At 38.1% G+C, this 22,284-nt stretch overlaps 1 protein-coding gene across 4 annotated transcripts in view; it reads left to right on the top strand.

Annotated features, from left to right (window-relative positions):
- The window catches only part of Ift80 (intraflagellar transport 80), a 74,675-nt gene that overhangs the window by 48,979 nt on the left and 3,412 nt on the right, over positions 1-22,284 (top strand). For all 4 annotated transcript variants that reach the window (XR_011372041.1, XM_070022850.1, XM_070022849.1 and 1 more), the window contains 9 exons: positions 2,006-2,080; positions 3,221-3,384; positions 6,947-7,011; positions 9,768-9,903; positions 10,301-10,448; positions 12,206-12,377; positions 13,863-13,952; positions 14,057-14,229; positions 19,613-19,736. Coding sequence is in view for 3 of the 4 variants with exons in the window: in XM_070022850.1 (XP_069878951.1) it covers positions 2,006-2,080; positions 3,221-3,384; positions 6,947-7,011; positions 9,768-9,903; positions 10,301-10,448; positions 12,206-12,377; positions 13,863-13,952; positions 14,057-14,229; positions 19,613-19,736 (1,147 nt within the window). In the remaining variant the exon portion in view is untranslated. The remainder of the gene's footprint in view (positions 1-2,005; positions 2,081-3,220; positions 3,385-6,946; positions 7,012-9,767; positions 9,904-10,300; positions 10,449-12,205; positions 12,378-13,862; positions 13,953-14,056; positions 14,230-19,612; positions 19,737-22,284) is intronic.

Raw genomic sequence — 22,284 nt, forward strand, 5'->3', positions numbered from 1 at the left:
GGCAAGCACTCTACCACTGAGCCACCTCCCCAGCCCATTATTTTACTTCTTTACTAGGAATGACTGGGATTTGAATCTAAGTTTATACTGTTGACTACATTTTAGTAATAACATATAATTATTAAAATAAACCTATAGGTAATATGCTGATTTCTATTACAAGAAATTCCAGAAGAAGAAAAGCAGTGCATGAGAAAACTACATTAAAATGTTCACTTTTTTTTTCAAGTAATCGCATTGAAAATATTCTTTCTTGTTTTATTCAGCTTATATCTTAGGAAGTTTATATTTCCACAGCAATATATTTCAGTTGTCAGGAGTCTGGATCTTTTCTAAAAGTTCATCCAAAAAGCCTCATATAATCACTACCTTTCTAATAGCTCTCTTGCCAATGAATGCAGGTTAATTGTAATGACTAATTTAGCATGCTGCGATTTTTTTTTCCTGAAGTGCAAAAGCATATTATCTTTATCATACCTGTGAACCTCAGTCTAATTACTGTACTATTACTAGAACTAATTGCTATTGGAATTACCTTATTATTAGTAGAAATTTATTTGTTGTTTTATCCTTTGTGTCATGTACTGAAATGGTCCACATTAACCAAGATTAATTGCTCACCAGTGTGACGGCTCACTGAAGCCTTTTTCCCATCTTCTGGATTCAAAATGGGTTCGTTCCAATCTGATTCAAAGAATTGACTTTTATATAGCTAGGTGCTAGTGGCTCAATGCCTAGCTACTCAGGAGCTGAAATATGAGGGTTGCAGTTTAAAGTCAGGCGAGTCTGTGAGACTCTTATCTCTAATTAACCACTAAAAAGCCAGAAGTGGAGCTGTGATACAGCCTTGAGTGAAAAAGCTAAGGGACAATGCCCAGGCTCTCAGTTCAAGCCCTAGTACTGGCAGGCGCGTGCACACGTGTGTGCACACAAACACACACACAATTTTTAAAATGAAAAGTATTGAGAAAAATTCAAAGCATACATGAGTCATAAACTACTTGGAACTGTGAGACAACTTAGAGACTTTATGGATAGATGGATTTCTTCACATGTTCTTTTCACCCACTCCAGTATTGAAATCATTTTATACTAGAAAAGGAAAAGGAATCATTTCTTCATTTCTTCATCAATGGATCTATTTGTAAGCTTAGTCACAGCTTATATTTACGGTGTTTTACAGCTGAAGCAAGCCCCTCACATCTCCCCCCAAGAAGTCAGACAGTAGCCTTGGAACTGGAGAAAATCATCATGCTCTTGTTTGTTCTGTACCTGCTGTGTATCAGGCAGGTATTCAGATGCTTGATAGCACTCTACAGATGAAATAAAACCTCTGGTGTTCTAGAGAGTATGCTTGTGAAAACTGGGCAGCCAGGAAACTTTTTTTTGTTTGTTTGTTTTTGTTTTTGGTCGGTCGTGGGGTCTGAACTCGGGGCCTGGGCACTGTCCCTTAGCTTTTCAGCTCAAGGCTAGTGCTCTACCATTTGAGCCACAGTGCCACTTCTGGCTTTTTTCTTTTTGCTTATGTGGTGCTGGGGAATCAAACCCAGGGCCTCAGGCATGCAAGGCAAGCGCTCTACCACTGAGCCACCTTCGCAGCCCCTGGTGAAACTTTTTAGTCTAGACCTGGGTAGCAGAATCCTATATCATGCTGCTGCTGTTTTCGGTTTTCAGATAGTAAACATTAGGTAACTTCTCAGACTCACTGAACTGATAAACAGCAGAAAGGAGACTTGTTCTTAGTATTTCTAAGTTCAGATATTATAATACCTACAATACACATTTCCTGAATGTTTGCTATGGCTACTTGCATACTAGAATGTAGTCTTTGCTCTGTACTTGGGGTATAGACATGAGTGAATAATCGTAGAGCAAAGTAGCAGGTGCTGAATAGAAGTGTGCATGCAATAATCATGAAAATAAAGTTACTTTATTAAAGATGAATGCTTGTCTACTTATTAAAAGTATTTAATATTTTAAATGTTAATGTCCATTTGTTTTTTAGTACAAAGAACTGGAATACACCACTCATATTTGATCTCAAAGAAGGAACCGTCAGTTTAATTCTGCAGGCAGAGAGGTAATTTGCTTATTACACTTTTTCAGCATTGGGCTTAGGTTAAGATACAGAAGTAAAACATTCTTTAAAACACCTATCTTAGTCAGGTGCCAGTGGCTCACTCCTATTCAGGAGGCTGAGATCTGAGGATCCCAGTTCAAAGCCAGCCCAAGCAGAAAAGTCCATGAGACTCATCTCAGCTAACCACCAGAAAACCGGAAGTGCCACTGTGGCTCAGAGTGGTAGAGTGTTAGCCTTGAGCAGAAAAAGAAAAAAACTCAGGGACAGTGTCCAGGCCCTGAGTTCAAGCCCTCAGCCAACAAAATAAACAATATCTACTTCATTTATAGAATTAAACAATAACTGTTTGAACTCAGTGTGCTTCTATTATATGTTTAAGAATCGAAAACACAGCTGGCAACGTGGCTCAGTGGTAGAGTGCTTGCTTTGCATGCATGAGGCCCTGGGTTCGATTTCTCAGCACCACAAAAACAGAAAAAGCTGGGAGTGATGCTCAAGTGGTAGCCTTGAGCAGAAGAGCTGAGGGACAGTGCCTAGGCCCAGAGTTCAGGCCCCACAACCGACCAAAACAACAAAACAAAAGAACAGAAAACATAATAGCTAAGTTTTTCAGTGATTCTGGCATTATATACATACATATACACACACACACACATACATCCATATAGACACATGCATATATACACGTGGATATACATATTTACCTATCTGGATATGTACACAAATTCATACACACACACACACACATATATGTATATTATCCATACTTTGTAGGTTTTTTTCTTTTTTGTGATACTGTGGTTGAACTCACAAATCCATACTTGGTTTGCTGTAGTTCTCTATGTGGAGGAGGGTCACAAAAGGTCTTTTGTTTGCTCTGTGCTGTTTGAATTTTTAAATAATATTTTTATATTTTCAAAGGAAAAGTATACCTGTCATATAATGTTTGTGTGACTATCTCCATAATAAAAAACAGAAAACAAACCAAAATAGAGGTTGACTTTCAGTTTTTATTCTATTCTTTATGTATTTATGTACTTATTTTAATTGTAAGACTTAGATATTTTCAAGAGATAAGCTATTTTATAATATAAAAATAAAAATATAGTGTCTTCCTGTTATTTATCCTTTATCTTTTAGGCATTTTCTTCTTGTAGATGGTGGTGGTATCTATTTATATTCTTATGAAGGACGCTTCATTTCCTCTCCCAAGTTTCCTGGGATGAGAACCGACATTCTGAATGCCCAGACTGTTTCTCTGAGTAATGATACCATAGCAATAAAAGACAAAGCTGATGAGAAAAGTAAGTTTATATTCAGAATTTCTCATGCTAGATTTCTGTTACATTTGTTAATGCTACATTAACTTTCATTTTCTCATATACTAATATTTTAACTTTGTATAGAAGAGTAACTTCATGATTTGTTCTAAACATGAATTAAATAAGGGCTATTGTATCCAACACAACGAGCAAATAAATACTATCAGCACTCAAGATCAGTGGTAACAGTTAAATGATGCTATATTCAGTAGCTGGAGAAAATGTTTTAAATCAATTGTGATTCTAAAAAATATTGATTTGTAAATACTTAAAAATAGTCACATTTTCTTCATTTAATAACAGTATCTTCATTATGCCGGCTATTTTATGTATTTTTTAAATTACTATTTTAAGTGGATGAAGCTGAAGAAAAAAATGAATAACTTAAATTTTGTTTAAACAGCTCAGTCACATCAGTAGTTACAAATAAGTATAAGTAAGCTAAATGTTTTGGAATTCCCTAATACAGTAAAGTCATTTTATCAGGGTGTTGGTAAGTCCCTGATTCAGTTGTCCAGCAGGTGTCACTGAGTGCTTACTATGTGTCAGATACTTTCCTGGAAGTTGATGAACAAGGCAGACATTCTAGTAAGCAAAACTAAGGAATTGAGCCAATATGTAGGTAGTGTACCAGTTTCTGTACATGTGAAGGCTAAAATACAGGTCCAGCCTTTGTTAGATCAGATCTACATACATTTCTGGGCAAAAGTAGATGAATTCATTCACATAGGCCCACCTCTTTATAATTCATACAGTAAGCATAAAAAAGATAAAGTGTGGATTTTTTTTTTTTTGTCAGTCCTGGGCCTGGACTTTGTCCTTGAGCTTTTGCTCAAGGCTAGCACTCTACCACTTGAGCCACAGTGCCACTTCTGATTTTTTCTGCTTATGTGGTACTAAGGAATCGAACCCAGGGACTCATGCATGCAAGGCAAGCACTCTACCTACTGAGCCACCTTCCCAGCCCCTGGATTTTTATTTTTTATTAATTTCAAAACTGTATAATGATGAAAATGGTTAACTGTAGACAGCCTAGAATATTTTTAAAATGGAAACCAAACTTTTCTAAATTTTGTTTCTGTACATTAAGAAAAAGCTGCTGTAGTGTTTTTTTATTTTTCTCTGCATATTTGGTAATCTTAGAACATAAGTAACTGTTATAGCGTGATCTGTCCTGTGAATATAGTCAGTGACTTTAGACATAACAGCTAATAAATTTCAGTTAAATTTCCTATTACCGGTATGTTTGCATCTTTGTGCTATGTGTTGTGTGGTCCATGTTTTTACTGTTCCTAGTGCCCCTTTTTGTCCTCATTGTTTTGTAATTCTGTCTTTGTCTTTATATAAATGTGTCACTTGGTATGACTCTTGAGCTTGAAAAATTTGGAAAGTACTTAATCACCAAAATACTCCAATGGTTTTCATTTTTTCCCAATAATCTTTATTTTTCCCCAGTTTTTTATTTTTTATTGTTATTTTACTATACAGAGGGGTTACAGTTACATAAGTCAGGTAATGAGTACATTTCTTTTTGAACAATGTCACCCTTTTCCTCACTCCCAGTTTTTTTCTTTTGGCCCCACCCACAAGTTGTATATTTTATTTTCAACATAGTATCTAGTGATACTATGTTCATCCTTTGTCCTTCCTTTTCTGTGCCCCCCCCTTACTTCCCAAAGACAGATAAATGAACAAACAAGGCAAAAAGAAAAGAAAAACAATGAAAAAAAATCCTTTTGTTTTCCATTTCCTGGAGTTCATTTCAATAAATATTATTATATGTGATCAGAGGCACATAGGCATTGTGCCTTTGTGTTCCTCCCCTAGGAGTGTCCTCATTTGGTCTCACTGTGTGTGAATGCCTAGAGCCCTATATAATTTATCCTGTTTTGATGTAAATTAGAAACTAGCTTCCACACATGAAAGAAAAAATGTGCTGTTTGTCTCTCTGAGTTTGGCTTACCTCACTTAACATGATTTGTTCTAGGTCCATCTATTTCCCTGTCTCTTCATTGAAGAAGAGAAAATAATAGGTACCAGTGCCCCTGTCATGTCAGAGCCTTGACAACATGGAAAAAGGGCTGAGGGACAGCACTGGACCAGGTTCCTCCAGTGCTGTCACTTTGTCATTTTCACTTCACTGAGTAGAAGATAAGGAATGGAGATGGAGAACTTGGAGCTGATCATCTGATATTCTGGAACATCAAGTAGAATGTTCTATACTAAGATCATCAGTGTGAAACAACATAGTAATGATCTGTAGAGAAAAATGGTTATTGGTAATCTAGGCATACTTCAACTCAGTTTTGACATAGCCTACTGAGAATTAGTATAACCCCAAGGTTAAGGCCTACTGCCCTTACTTCCAGCCAGCCACCTCTTTTTTTTTTTTTTTGGTTGTGGTGCTTGGACTCTTGGCCTGGGCACTGTCTCTGAGCTCTTCAGCTCATGGCAAGCACTCTACCACTTGAGCCATAGTGCCACATCCTGTTTTCTGGTGGTTAATTGGAGATAAGAGTCTCACAGACTTTGTTGCTGGGGCTGGCTTTGAATTACGATCCTCAGATCTCAGCCTCCTGAGTAGCTAGGATGACAGGTGTGAGCTACCGGCAGCACCTTTTTTTTGAGTGACTGTAAATTCAGGGTTCCTGTGCCCCACTTAACTTTGTAATTTGGTAAAATGACTGACAGAGCCCAAGAGACAACTATTGTCATTTCTGCTCTGTTATACAAAGTGTCCGCATGCCATGAGGCCTAGGAAGGAACACAGATAGCTTCCATGGCATCTTCACTCTCCAGTGCCTCAGTGTGCACCAAACAGGAAGCTTCTCAGAGCTTTGGCATCCAAAGATTTTCATGGTATCATATTACCTCCAATGATTGATTAAATCTCTGGCCACACAAGTGAACTTAATCTCTGGCCCTCTTCCCATCTCCAGAGGTGAGAGAACTCTGAGCTCCAACCCTTACCACATGCTTAGTCTTATTGGTGGTGAGTCCCTCTTCTGGAGCTAGGGAGGCACTCTACAAGAGTCCACCGTTTTCATTAGCACTGTGACTTCCAGCCAGGAAGACAGGACAGTAGATAGACATAAAACAGAACAGTATTCATGCCTGGCATCACGAGCTCCATGGTGTGGAGTGCAATTGTGATTTTATACTGGTCCGAATCGGTAGTGGCAGAATTAAAAGTCACATCTACATTTGGACTTGTCATGGTTGAATCAGTGGCTCATTGATGCCTTTTCATGAACAGTTTAAATTAGGAATATGTCTTAGGAAGAAACATTTAGTTCCTAAGTTTTCCTAAGAAATAATTAGGAATAATAATTAGGAAGGAACATTTAGTTTCCCTGTTTTCCTAAGAAATGTGACCCCCCATTAATAAATAAGAATTTGGTTCTATTGGTTGTTTGTTGTGTTTTTTTTGCTGTGCTGTGGCACAGAGTTCAATAATTTCTAAGTATTTTGCTAGTTCTACTGAAATGTACCAGTAAAGAGTCTAATATAGCACATTAATGTTCTGCTTTTTTTTCCCCCCAAGTCATCTTTCTCTTTGAGGCGTCCACTGGCAAACCCCTGGGGGATGGGAAGAGTCTTTCTCATAAGGTAATGGAACGAACTATTTCTAATGCAGATAACAACGGTGATTACTGCTCTATGAAGATTAATAGTCATATTTTAATGAGGAAAATGGAATTTAGTCTTATATTTTGAACCAGAGTACCTTCTACACAGATTATTTTCCCTAAAAACATCACAGTTTAAAACAAAGAATAGGGAAAGTCTATAATAGAAAGTGTGTATGCAAATTAATTGAATAAAAGGAATTGACTTGTATGTCTATTGTTCAGGCTCTGCTTTTCAATATTATGATTATGGTTTGTTTATTTTTTGTCAGTCATGGGGGTTTGAACTCTGGGCCTAAGCCCTGTCCCTCAGCTCTTCAGCTCAAGGATAGTACTCTACCACTTGAGCCACAGTGCCACTTCTGGTTTTCTGGTGGTTAATTGGAGATAAGAGTCTCATGGACTTTCCTGCCTGGGCTGACTTTGAACCGTGATCCTCAGATCTCAGCCTCCTGAGTAGGTAGGATTACAGGTGTGAGCCACTGGTGTCCAGCATCCCTTTTGTACTTTTAAAATTGAATATTGAGTATACTCATGTAGTTTTGATTCAGATAGAAGTCAAAACCATTATAAAGTATACAAGGGAGTCAACCATGGTGGCTCACCCTTGTAGTCCCAGCAATTCAGGTGGTAGAGACTGGGAGGATTGTGGTTGGAGGTTAAGCTGGGTGTGGTGTCTTCCTACCTGTTATCTCCCTTCCCATGATGCTTAGGTTGGAGGATTTTGGCTCAAAGCTGGCTGAGGCAAAAAGCGTGAAACTCTGTCTGAAAAAGCTGAAAGGGCTGGAGGTATGGCTCAAGTGTTAAGGTCCTTGAGTACTTCAAGTACTGCCAAAAAAAAAAAAAAGTGGAAAAGATCCCTACCAAATGGGCAGCCACTGCCGCTAACCTCTTATATATTTCCCTAGACCCTCAGATCTTAGCCTCCTGATTAGCTAGGATTACAGACATGAGCCACCAGTGCCCAACATATGACTGTAATTCTTAATTGCAGAGATCAGCTTCTTGGAAAGGTTTCTATTTTTAAAACATCTAACTTAGTATTCTATGAGTACCTTGATAGATTGAAACAAGACAAAAGTCTTTTCTATCTTAGAGTATAAACTATGGTAGGCCAAGCTCAGAGAGACAATTGGCACATGTTTTCTCTCATGTGGAAGCTAGATCTAAAATACACTGGGACATGATATATTTTACAGGACTCTAGACATCCACACACAGTGAGACCAAAGGAGGATGCTCCTAGGAGAGGAACACAGAGGCTCAATGCCTATGTGCCTCTCATCATATAAAATAATAGTTATTGAAATGAACACTAGGAAATTTGAAACGAAGTTTTTTCCTTTGTTGCTGTTTCCATTTTCTTTTCTTTTTGTCTCAGTTTTCCATTTATATGTCTTTAGGAGGATAAAGGGAGGCATAGAGAACAAGACCTTATGTTCTAAATGAACCATACAACTTGTGCCTGGGGATGGGAGGGAAAAACTGGAAGAGTACAGGGAAGGGTTGACATAGTCCACAAAGAAATGTACTCATTACCTGACTTAGGTAACTGTAACTCCTCTGTATATCACCTTTATAATAACAAAAACTTTAAAAAAAGAATATAAACTATAGCATTCCAGAGAAGAGCTTAATTTTTTAAATGTATTTTGAACTGGAATGTGACTGATCCATCAATTTGGATAATGTGTGTTTTGTCTTAAAAGGGGTTGTTTATAGTACACTTAGAAACAGTACACTAATTATTATTATACATATAGTATAGTCATATGGTATAGTATGGTATGGTATAGTCATATGGTATAGTCATGGTTCTTGTTCCTAGCAGTCTTTATATATAATATACAGTAAATTGGCCCCTCTTGGATTGAACTGAAATGACTATCTTGGAACATTTCCAACTTTTAAGAAAATCCATCTTACTAGGTAGTATTAGATTAATGAAATATGCCAGAACTACTGTTTTTCTATGGAACAGCAGAGATCTTGGAGTCAGAAGTCTGAGTTAGAAATCTTAGACATGCTTGGGACCAGCCTGCTCTGAAGAAAAATCATTTAATAGCATTGGATTGCAATTGCAAGTAAATATTAAATAATAGCCATATCGGGTTTCCTGCTTCACAGGAAATGATATGAAAGACTCTGCAAATGTTAACCTGGGAGAAATATGAGTTATTCCTATGTGTGTTCAAAATTCATTCTGACAAATCTTTAAAATATAGGAATCATAAAATTTTAGTATGAGAAACTTGGTACTCAAAACAGACCATTCATGTGATACTCAGATGCTCCTTCACCATCAAGACAGGACAGAAGGGCAGTTTACATAGGGTCACACTGTAGATTATTTTCTTGTAGTGTGAGAATATCTTTCCCTTGATTTTCTGACAAAGTAATGACAATTAACTTTTGAATTATTAGTATATTGGCAGTCCAAAATCAACAGGAACATTTTATAATTCTAAGCAGATGAATGACATTTAATAGATTCTTTTGTGGTTGTTTACTTTAAATGTTTTGAGAGAGTATTGCTCTGTTACCCACACTCATCTAGAACTCATGATCCTCCTGCCTCAGCCTCCTGAATACTGGGATTGTAGGTTTGTGCTACCATGCCAGACTTAATTGATCTTTAAGGACAGGAATGCCATTTAAAAAAAAATTACTTAAACAATCTTACCTCAGGCACTAGAATTGATCTGACATTTACTGTTATTGTTTTTTTAATTTTAGAATGAAATCTTGGAAATTGCTCTGGATCAAAAAGGACTTACCAATGATAGAAAAGTTGCTTTCATTGATAAAAATAGGGATCTCTATATTACTTCAGTGAAACGATTTGGGAAGGAAGAACAAATTATCAAACTTGGTAAAATAATTCTAGTGCATTTAAATTTTTAATTGTTAATGTAAAAATCTATTTTATATACTAAATATTTAATGCTTGGATGACTGTGGTAATATTTTCTCACATTTCTTATCTATTTAACTTGATTTTAAAAGCAAGTTTTTGGCTTCTGCAGCTAAGTTGGCATTGAAAGGAAAATCTGTGAATTAAAAATGTAGTGTTCTAAGTAGAACATTCAAGTAGTTTCATAAATGTTATGTGAATTTTTGCATTTTAACCATTATGCTATCAGAAAGTAGAGATGTACCTAATTACCACAAATGAGATAGGATCTTGTTTTCTCAGTTAATTTTATCTTTTTTTTTTTTTTACTTGTATGTTGGCACTAACAAAATGCTTCTATTCTTTTGAAATTAAGGAACAATGGTACACACGTTGGCATGGTGCGACTCATGCAATATCCTGTGTGGCCTTCAGGATACTCGGTTCACAGTGTGGTACTATCCCAACACTGTGTATGTGGACAGAGACATTTTGCCTAAAACGTTATATGAGAAGGATGCAAGGTGAGATCTTCTGCATGGATTCTGCGTGGTTTAAAGAGAACTCCTTTCAGTCATGCTTTTGCATCTAAACAAATCATTTATGTAAAGCTAGCTTAGTGAGATTTTATTGATGAAGTCAAGTTGAAAATGTAGTCTGAAGTGTTTATCTCTCATGTGACTATGAAGTATTTCTCATGTTGGTGTTGTTTAATGGAAGCTCAGGACGTTTGCTCAGTATGATTGATTTTAAAGTAGGCAACTCTTACAATTTTTCAATAATATACAAATTTGTGACAGCATCCCAGCATGCAGACAGTCATTGACTTTAAGACATTCTGAATGTATTTATGTCTCTTAAATTGAATTTTTAGGTTGAGACTAAAGACAGAAAAAATTGAAAATTATTTTAAAAAGTATTTATGTGGACAAAGGGTGAATGAATGCAGCAGTGGTACTCACTAGACACTATGTTGAAAATAAACTATGCAACTTTGTAGGTGGTTATGGGAGGGGAAAACTGGAAGAGAGCAAGGGGAGCAGGGGACTTTGTCCAAAAAGAAATGCACTCATTGCCTGACTTATGTAACTGTAACCCCTCTGTATTTATAATAACAGTAAAATAAAAATTTTAAAAATTTATGTGCTGCCGGGCGCTGGTGGCTCATGCCTGTAATCCTAGCTACTCAGGAGGCTGAGATCTGAGGATCGCGGTTCAAAGCCAGCCCTGGCAGGAGAGACCGTGAGACTCCTATCTCTAATAAACCACCAGAAAACCGGAAGTGGCGCTGTAGCTCAAGTGGTAGAGCGCTCGCCTTGAGCTGAAGAGCTGAGGGACAGCGCCCAGGCCCAGAGTTCAAGCCCCCGGCCGACCAAAAAAAAAAAAAAAAAAAAAAAAATTATGTGCTTCACAAATAAAATAAAATTAAAAAAAATTTATGTGCTTCAGAAAGTGAAGTACATTTATATTCCTAAGTTTTCTAAGAGATAGATCTCTTACTCTTCACAAAGGACTACAAAGGCTTCTTGACTCTAAATCTTAGTGTGGTTTCCAAGTATATTTAGAGTTTATTTTTAATACTCATGTTTACAACCTTGGCAAAACTAGAAAGGGCTTTAAAACAAAACTTATTTTTTAAAAGTATTTAAATCACTGAAAGGAACTTAGTCTTATTAAAGTCCACTTTTTATTATGACAAAATTATCTTGGAATTAAGCATAATTTTTATCAGTATGCCTTTTAATATGGTTAAAAACAAGCCAAGTGATTTCATCATTTACATGATTTATCTTAATCAGGAAAAAGATGCATTTGTCAGCCTTCTGTTACCATCACATATTCCTGAGACAGTCAAGTTGTAGAGAGGAGACTTAAGGTCTGAGCTTTCAGTCAGAGGTGAAGCTATATTTTTAAGGCTAGGAAGTGAGAGAGGAGGCCTGGGATTGTGCCCTTCATTTCAGCAACCTTGAGGTCATCCCAGTAACACAAGTCTTTACCACTTAGGCCTTAGAGACCCTGAAGCTCCAAAATGCGGGTGGCTCATACCTGTAATCCTAGCTACTCAGTTGAGATCTGAAGGTTACAGTTCAAAGCCAGCATGGGCAGGAAAGTTTGTGAAACTCCAATTAACCATCAAAAAGCTGTGGCTCAAGTGGGTAGAATGCTAGCCTTGAGGAAAAAAGTTCAGAAATAGTACATAGGCTCTGAGTTCAATCCCTTATGACCCATACAAAAATATTTCTTTGCTCAGAGTATCTTGCCCCTCCTCCTTTCTCAACAGTGAATATAGTAAAAACCCTCATATTGTGAGTTTTGTGGGGAATCAGGTAACTATCAGAAGAGCGGATGGGTCTCTGGTCCACATCAGCATATCTCCGTATCCTGCTATTCTTCAGGAATATGTGAGCAGTTCCAAGTGGGAGGATGCTGTAAGACTTTGTCGCTTTGTTAAGGTACTCTCCATTTCTGATCCACATTCGTATATGTATTGTGCATTAGCTTACCTTTTGGCAAGATATGTAATAATAGTTATGAATAGTTATGAGTGAGACCATGTTTGTTTGTTTTTGCCAGTCTTGGGGCTTGAACTCAGGGCCTGGGCCCTGTGCTGTCCCTGAGCTTTTGCTCAAGGCTAGCACTCTACCACTTGAGCCACAGTGCTACTTCTGGTCTTTTCTGTTCATGTGGTACTGTGGAATCGAACCCAGGGCTTCATGCATGCTAGGCAAGCACTCTGCTACTAAGCCACATTCCCATCCTAGAGATCATGTGTTTTTATAAATGAATACATGGTTGGTATGAAGAGGTGTTGCCATGTGGTTGATTTTCAGAGAGGCTATAATTAGGCACTGGTACATGTATCAGTCTTCTGTGGAACATTTTCTGAGAGTCAGATTCCTAAGTTGTATTCCCACAGAGAGTCTGACTCATTGCACATCTTTTTGATTGAGGCATGCACATCTTTTTAAGTTCCTCAGACCATTCTTTTGTATACCTAAAGCTAAAAGTCTGTGCTTTAACCTGCGAATAATGGCATATGCCTATAATCTTAGCATTTGAAAGGCTATGCATGAGGATTTATAGCCTCGGGATATATAGCAAGACCCTATCTCAACACAAGGGGAAATATACATACGTGTGTGTGTGTGTGTGTGTGTGTGTGTGTGTGTGTGTGTGTATTCTGCTTTGATCAGCATTTCCTAACTAGTTGGTTGAATCTAGTATATTCCAAAATGTGTCTGACCATAGATTTCCTTTATTGAATCAGTTACCATCCACTAGAATACACTCCTGAAATGTCATTTAGATGCTTTACCTTATCAGGGCTTATTGGTGGCCATCTTCATGGCAGCATCATATTAGAGCACACTACAAAGTGGCCACAATAAAATTTTTTCCTCTCACTAATTTTTATTTATTTATTTTTTGGGTCTGGTCGTGGGGCCTGAACTCTGGGCCTGAGCATTGTCCCTCAGCTCTTCAGCTCAAGGCTAGCGCTCTACCACTTGAGCCAGAGCGCCACTTCCAGCTTTTTTCTTTTTGCTTATGTGGTGCTGAGGAATCGAACCCAGGGCCTCAGGCATGCAAGGCAAGCACTCTACCACTGAGCCACCTTCCCAGCCCCCTCACACTAATTTTTTAAGGTTAGTTTTCAATGCTATGTTTCAAAATTGTGTGTGTGTTAGCACACATTCACACCAGTACTGGAACTTGAGCTCAGGGCCACATAATTTCACTCAGTTTTTGCATTTGTCTGCCTGAGATGGCTTTGAACCTCAATACTCAGGTCTCAGCCTCCTGTGTAGCTAGGATTATAGACAGGAGCCACCACTACCTGGCTTCACTTGATAACTTATTACTTAAATTATTGAATAGTTTTACCCTGAGTATTCTGATGTGGGCCTCATGGTTAAGTGTGTACTCTTGGCTTCACTTAGGAGCAAACCATGTGGGCGTGTCTGGCTGCCATGGCACTTGCCAACCGAGACATGACCACTGCAGAAATCGCCTACGCAGCAATCGGTGAGGTGAGTCATGTGCACACATAAATGCGTGTGCGCGCGTTTCTTACAAGTTGTTCTGTTGCATTTCTGTTTTTATCACATGGAATGTACTACTTTTTCTTTTCTAGATTGATAAGGTTCAGTACATCAACTCTATAAAAGATCTTCCATCCAAAGAATCAAAAATGGCCCATATACTAATGTTTAGTGGGAACATACAGGAAGCTGAAATAGTACTTCTTCAGGCTGGCCTTGTTTATCAAGCAATCCAGATCAATATTAATCTCTACAACTGGGAAAGGTAATAAAAATGCTTTTCAATGATTCCAAAGCCTGTTTGACCTTATGTATTCTTCCATCTATCAATTAGTAAATTACATTTTCCTGCTCTGCCTAACACTACAGAAGAGTTTTTTTGTGTTTATATTTGTGAGAGGTTTGCCTGCAGGATTTTAACATTTTCAAGCCTAGAAAATTATCTACTTAATATTAATTATGATATTTGGCTTTTTGAGCTTTGCTTATCTCGTTCAACCTATTGATCACATCACCAGCTCCATCCACTTCCTGCACATTACATGATTTCATTTTTTTATAGTCGTGTGATATTCTGTGGTATATAAGTACTTATAGTTTCTTTTTGAAGTTGGTTCCACAGTTTGCTGTTTTGAATAGAACTGGTTTAATTAACATGGGTGTGCAAGTGTCTTTCTTGTATATTAACTTAGATTACTTCAGATATATGCTCAGGAGTGGTATAATGAAGTCATAAGATAAATCTGTTTTTATTGTTTTATGAGTCTCCACACTGATTTCCATAGTGTGTGCACACTCCAACGATGCATGAGGGTTCCTTCCCCACCCCTAAATCCTTACCACTATTTATTGTTGTTGGTTTTATTGATGTTCTTACTGGGGTAAGTTGGAATCTTAGTGTAGTTTTGATTTACTAAAAATATTGAACCTTTCTTCTCATATCTATTAGTCATTTCCCTACCATCCATCCCTTTTTTATCTTTGCAGATATCTGTCCTCTTTTCCCTTTCAGATCATATACTTCTAGAAGGACATTTTATATTATATATACAGAGTAGCTATTTAATATTCATATTCTTCATGTCAGTTAAATACTCTGTGAGCTGCATCACAAACATAGATGGACATGCTATATTTCTCCACATGTCAGGAATTATTGAACAACAACAAATTCATAAGCTATGTCAGTTTTACTAGGCAAGGCCTCATTGAACCCTGTAGCTACTGCTCTAATCTTTTTTTAGACATTCTGTAAGCTTTTTATTACTGAGAATGGTACTGTGTGATCTGAGGTTAATATTAGTAGATAAGATTGGAATAAAGGAACCTGTGTTATCAGTGGCCAGAAGTGGAGAGAAAAGGCCAGAAGTGGAGAGAAAAGGCCAGAAGTGGAGCTGTAGGCCAAGTGGTAGAGTGCTAGCCTTGAGAAAAAAGAGCTCAGGGACAGTGCCCAGGCCAAACTAGTGAGGATAATGATGCCCTGGGTATACCTAAGATTCACCAGAAGGACGTAAAGAAGGAAGAGAAAGAAAAAATGACAAAATGTTTCAACTAATCACAACATGTGGGGTCCTTTTTAGGTCTTGATTCAAACAAACAATAAAACATTCAAGATAGAGAAAAATAGGGTGCTGAATATAATACGGTAGGCAGTGAAGTATTTACAGATGAAAAGACATGATGACTGAAGTCTGATTTAAGGGAAATGGTAGGGGAGGGGGGTGCGGAGAGGGAGAGCAACGACTCACCAGCTGATTGTTGAAGCTGACTGACCGTGTATGTGAGGATTCACTACATGACTCTACTCCCTTGTGGATGATCCTTCTGAAGCCAGACCCTTAGATGTTGGTGTTCTTTTTTTTTTTTTTTTTTTTTTTTGTCAGTCATGGGGCTTGAACTCTGAGCCTGGGTGTTATCCCTTAGCTCTTCAGCTCAAGGTTAGCGCTCTTCCACTTGAGCCACAGCATCACTTCCAATATTCTGGTGGTTTATCACAGATTTTGCTGCCTGGACTGGCTTTGAACCACAATCCTCAGATCTCAGCCTCCTGAGTTGCTAGGATTACAGGCGTGAACCACCAGTGCCCAGTGATGTTGGTGTTCTGTAGCATATACCTGCTGCCCTCTTTTCTCTTGCTTCTGTACATCCTCATGGTGAATTTTAGCTATACTCTGGGATCATTATTCTCACTAGTTCTTCTCTAGTGGCTCTATCAAACTTTATAGCCATGAGCCAAGGTTCCACAGGCACTGAGTTCTGGACTTAGTCCCGAGGACTTCAGCTCCAGACTTAGCCACAAGTTGAAGCTTGCATCTAGCTACTTGATAGGCTTAGGATTTAATTTGCTGGGTTTTGTTCATCTGTTTGAGAAGCATAGTCTTACTGGTTTGTGCCTCTTCCTTCATATTTAAAATTTGAAAATTACCTGAAAACCTAGTAAGATGTAGCACCTAAGGAGTCAGAGTAAGCAAGTTTTCTGCTGGCTGTCTACTTGGCACATTTCAAGGTAATGTTCTCTTAGAAACTGGAGATAAGAGAGGTAGAAATTAGAAGCTCTAAGTAACTGCATTGATCTTTTACTTAAGTATTAACAAAAAGAAATGTCTTACAGCTAGAAGGAATCATGTTGAGCGAGGTAAGCCAAGAACGAAGAGACAAACTGTACATGGTCTCCCTGATAAGTGGATGCTAAATCCAAAATGTTAGGTGATACGACAAAACTAACAGGACTTAAGAAACAGAGAACTCCCACTCATCTGGTTGAACCACTACTAAATATCCCCATGCTGCTGATCACATATATGGTATATAACATGTGGACACCGTTATATGTTACAGACTGTGATAGACAATTTGCTCCAGGAAAGTTAGAATGAACTTGTGACTTTAAATGAGCATCATTATTCCACAATACTGTGAATTTCCGGAAATTATGTAATCACTTAATCACAATAAAAAAAAAAAAAAAGAACCTGGGGAAGGGAGGGAGGGAAGGGGAGGGAGGGAGGGAGGGGGAGGGAGGGAGGGAGGGGAAGGGAGGGAGGGAGGGAGGGGATGGTAGGGGGAAAACAATGGAGGGGGTAACAATGTTCAAGAGGAAGTGTACTCATTACCTCACTCACGTAACTGTAACCCTCTGTATAGTATCTTTACAAAAAAAAAAAATTTAATCAAATTCCAATAGGAAAAGGCGGTAGCAGGAACCTTTTCTGGACCAAATAATCTGTTAAACAATCTCCTACTAAAAAAAAAAAAGAAATGTCTTACCTTATACCAGTTTTATATATATATATATATATATATATATATATATATATATATATATATATATATGCCAGTTCAGTCATTCAAGCTATGCAAAAGCTCATACTCTGAAGTTATATCATCTTCTTTTTTTCCTTTTTCTGATCCTGGAGCTTGAACTCTAGGCCTGTGTGCTGTCCCTGAGCTTCTTTTGCTTGAGGCTAGCACTCTACCACTTGAGCCACAGAACCACTTCTGGCTTTTTCTGAGTGGTTTATTGGAGATAAGAGTCTCACAGACTTTCCTGCCTGGGCTAGCTTCTAACTGTGATCCTCAGATCTCAATTTCCCAAGGTTTAGATTATAGGCATCAGCCACTGGCGCCTGGCTAACATCTTTTTTTTTTTTTTTTTTAAATATATAACTTCTATTTCAATATATGGATCCATTCCAGCCTAGAATCTAATGTCACATTTGTTTGGTTTCCAGATAACTATTTTAAAACTAGAAACACATGTCTCCCAAAAACCCTTATGTAATTTAGAGTAAGTTCCCTCTAAATGTGGTAAAGAACTGCTTTTTTTTTTTTAACTCAGTCTATGCTTTAAGAGAACACTTAAAATAGCACCTATCATTTAAATGTTTGCCTTTAGCCATTGTTCTTCAAATAATGCATATTTTATTATTACAGTAACAACAGTGATAATAGATAATACTTAGTAATTGAGCTTCTAAATACAGATTAGACATCATATTCTGGTCTTTCTGCATAATGAAGTATATTGATGTTCCAGAACAACTTATCTCTTTGGAGTTTTTGAAAAGCCCCCAGCACAGAGAGTTGGCTGATGTGCCCTCTTTCAGTACACTTGCTGTTTTACAAAATGAAGATGTCCTTCTAGTCATACACGACACAGTGCCCAGAGGGTGCTCACTTGTCTCCTCACACACAGACACCACTGCGAAGGGCCCTGTGTACATTGAGGGCCTTGGACACCAGGAAAGGATGGGCTCGAGGCAGCATTACTCCAGTTGCTCCTGGGATTGCTGCCTCACTTCTCTAACCTTCCACTTCCATTCCTCTGTATTCTGTACTTCGTAGCTTTACACTCCCATTTGCCTGACCTTTTTCTCTGAAAGACTTAAAGTTACTGAGAAAAGGGGACTCTGAGCATCTGGTTGGTAGCAAATGTTATATTTGTATTTAGCAACAAAGCACATGTCAAGATGTCTTCATAAAACAATCACATGGTTTAATGTTGGCATTTCCATTGTCCTGTGCATGTTTTTTTCATATGGCATGTTTATTAGCTCTCAGTTTTCCATCAATTGCCAAATACATACAACATATCTAAAATGCTTTTCAAAGTAACTAAAGCACACTGAGAATGAACTACATTTCCCTACTGAGAATTTTCACAAGTTGTGAGATAGCTAGATAGCTAGTCAGTACTCATTTTTATCTAAAATAGCAGATTTGTAGTGGTTTTCTCTGATAAACTATGACTTCACTATTCAGCTTAGAGAGTCAGAGACCTGGAGTAGTGATGTGCTTTTGACTATTATGATGACTACCCTGAATACTTTAAAACAAGAGGACTGCAAGTAGTGAGTAGAACCCCGGTCCGGCTGTGGGTGATGCGCAGGACTGTAGAGACTGAGCAAGTACCCCGTACTGAGATTCACCTGTTCCCTCCTCGCAGATTGTCACCCCTGTGTAGCATGTGCACATTTAGTGTCATACCAAGTGCTTCGCAATTCACTTAGTTCTATTCTGCTATTTAAATATTACTTTTCAAAGAACTTAGTTGTACAGATCAATAGATAATGATTCAATTATAAAATTTAAATTTTTCTTATACTCAAGGGACCAAAGACATTTTTGTCAGCCTTTTCTTAGTGTCAGTTTGTTTCACTAGATCTCCAATTTGCTATAATAATAGTTTCAAATTCTATACATTTATTATAAACTAATGAAAATAGCAAAGAGAGTTGCATTCAAATGAAGTGCCACACTTGGATTTCTTGATGTTTTCAAAACACTTCTGTAGACACGACACGCTCCTACTCACCAAAGAGAAATGGAAGCCACATCTCCTTGTAATAAACGTATGGCTACTGGCAGAAGCAGTCTGAAAATAATTATAATACATGGTGAGAGTGCTATAATAATAGTTTGTAGAAATGATAGGAAGTGTAGATAATGGATATTTATTTCTACAAGGGGAGTAGTCAGAAGAGGTCATGTTTAATCTGAGTCTTGAAGGATAAATAGGAATTTGGAAGATGGAGAAGGGAGAAAATGGCATTCCAGTCAGGGGATAAAAATCCACTCCTAACTCCGGAACTGCTGGGTATGCAGTCTAAGAAGCGCAATCCTGATAATCTGTTTATTTCCCACTACAGGGCCCTGGAATTAGCTGTAAAATATAAAACCCACGTAGATACAGTGCTGGCATACCGTCAGAAGTTTCTGGAGACCTTTGGTAAACACGAAACTAATAAACGATACTTGCAATATGCAGAAGGTGTAAGTATTATACAGTATTTTATAAGAACATAGATGCTGTGTGTGTGTACATGAAACATTCATCTTGTGAGTGCTACTATAATTTCAAAAAAAATTTTTTTTGCTTTATGACATAGCCTACTTTTGTGACTGAAGAAGTAAATATTTTGTTGAATTCTTATAGCCATATTTGGAGTTACTCAAGTCTTTTTATAATATTCAATTTGTCTTAAATTGGGTGCCACTTGCTATTTTAGATCTATTAATAATGTAAATGGCTAGGATAAAAGTGAACTCCTGAATTGTGTCCTCCGCTCACTTGCCCCTTCTACTCCAGCGTGAATATATACACAAAGGAAAATGCATGTGTGGAATACTAGAGGTTAGCTTGTACCACATAGAAATACTTAGTTTAAGCCTAAAACCAAAGATTCAACCTTTGCCTCCCAAACTCCTACTAGAATCTCAAATGTAATGACCCTAACAAGAAAAAAGAATTCCAGTACACATCAGCCCACAAAGAGAGCCCGAGCAAGAGCATTCACCCTTGCTCCCAGAGTGGCATAACTGATCGTTGTCCTTATATAGGCTGTCCAAGGCCCAGAGAAGGGAAAGATTGCTCACCACTCCAAGAGGTTTGACTCTCAAGGGCTGTGATTCCAAAACAGGCCAGCCTTGATTTTGGCTCAGCGAACTAGTTTGCTTAGCCTTTTCCTTGTTCATTCATTCAAAACAAGTTTATGACATTTTACTCTGGGCTGGTACTGTGCTAAGTGTTGAATAGGATACACATAACTTATTGTGGCTTATAAACTATGTGGGTATACTCCATCTTGGGATACAATAAAATAGAATGTTCTGTAAGGCTCTGAGTTTGATCTCTACACTTTGGAAAGAAAGCAAAACTATTTAGTTATTTAACTAAATAAAATGGGATATTCTGATTTGTCCCAAGGTAGGTTAAGAAACCTTGAGATATAGAGAGAGGTGGAGAGAAGGCACCTACAATGTCCACTAAAAGCCAGTGTTGCCTACTTATACAGTGTTTCAAACACCACAGGTGCCATGATCTACATTCTTGAATTTCAGAGCAGCTTTGCAGGGAGTGAGGCCATTGAGACCAGTCTTGGTATTAGTGCTACTTTAGTGTTGACTTCCAAGATAGCTCCTGAAAATCCACAAGACATTTGTACATTTTGGGCCATACATAAGGCTTTTGCTGCTCAGGTCCCTGGGATCTCGTATTACACTGACTCAGACTCTCACAGCAGGCAGAAGTCACCAGAGGCCACCTGATCTTTTTGTTGCAGTCTGAAACTTTGGCTATATGTGGAAACTGAGCACTTACCTTAAATTTATCCTATTTATAAATTTTATGTGCCCACCCTGTTTCTTTCTCATCACTGTCTTGACCAATATTGTTTTTTAGTATTGGCACATTAGGTACTTTTGAGAACACATATAAGAAAATAGACCTTAGTCTAAATGCAGTTGTATTTTAGATAGCAAGACCTCAAAATCCTTAAATCTTCTTCATTATGTGTGTGTGTTTCAACTGCTGCCTGAATGTTTAATCAACAAAATCTTTATTCAGAAGGGAAACAGAGATTTCCAAGATGGGATAATGAGAATAACATGACTATGTTGATAGTATTTTCTTTTTATCCCAAAACCATGTATATGGGTTACTTTGAACCACCATGACACTGTGTTCTAAGTTAACTAAAAATCACAAAACAGTATTCTAAGATGAAAATGCGCTAAACCTGGAAATGCCAAACAGAAGTGAGAGCAGTCCTTTCCATGGGCTAGCTATCAACACTCCCCTCCCCCCATCGTGTGTACTTCAGCAGGTGTAGTTGATGGACTTTGGGTGTAGCAAAGCAGCCATTGTTCGCTGGGTCATCCGTGTGTGGTTCTCTTCTGATTGATTTGAAAAACACAGGAAGGTCAGTGCAAGGATGGAAGGAAACCAACACATTCATCAAGTTTTGTCTTCAGTTTTTTGGAGGTGGAGGGTTTGGTTGTGGGGCTTGAACTCAGGGCCTGGGCACTGTCCCTGAGCCTCTGTGTACTCAAGGCTAGTGCTCTACCACTTGAGACACAGCGCCACGTCTGGTTTTTGAGTGGTTTATTGGAGATAAGAGTCTCATGGGGACTTTTCTGTCAGGACTGGCTTTGAACCTCCATCCTCAGATCTCAGCCTCCTGAGTAGCTAGGATTAGAGTGTGAGCACCCGGCTGTCTTCCTTCCTTTTTACTTAATATTTTCATTATCCTTAAGTAGTTATATAAAGGAAAGGGGTTTCAATTCAACACACAGCTTGTGAGTACAATGCATTGTGATCAATGTTACCCTTGTCTTCCTCTTTATTATCAATGCTTTGTTAGACTAGAAACAAATATTTTACCATGTAAAAATATCAAGTTGGGGGGGCTGGGAGGGTGGCTCAGTGGTAGAGTGCTTGCCTTGCATGCATGAGGCCCTGGGTTCAATTCCTCAGCACCACATAAGCAAAAAGAAAAAAAGCCGGAAGTGGCCCTGTGGCTCAAGTGGTAGAGCGCTAGTC

The sequence above is a fragment of the Dipodomys merriami genome, unplaced genomic scaffold (genome assembly GCF_024711535.1).
Source record: "Dipodomys merriami isolate MVZ:Mamm:240054 unplaced genomic scaffold, mDipMer1.0.p SCAF_154, whole genome shotgun sequence".
Classification (NCBI taxonomy): domain Eukaryota; kingdom Metazoa; phylum Chordata; class Mammalia; order Rodentia; family Heteromyidae; genus Dipodomys; species Dipodomys merriami.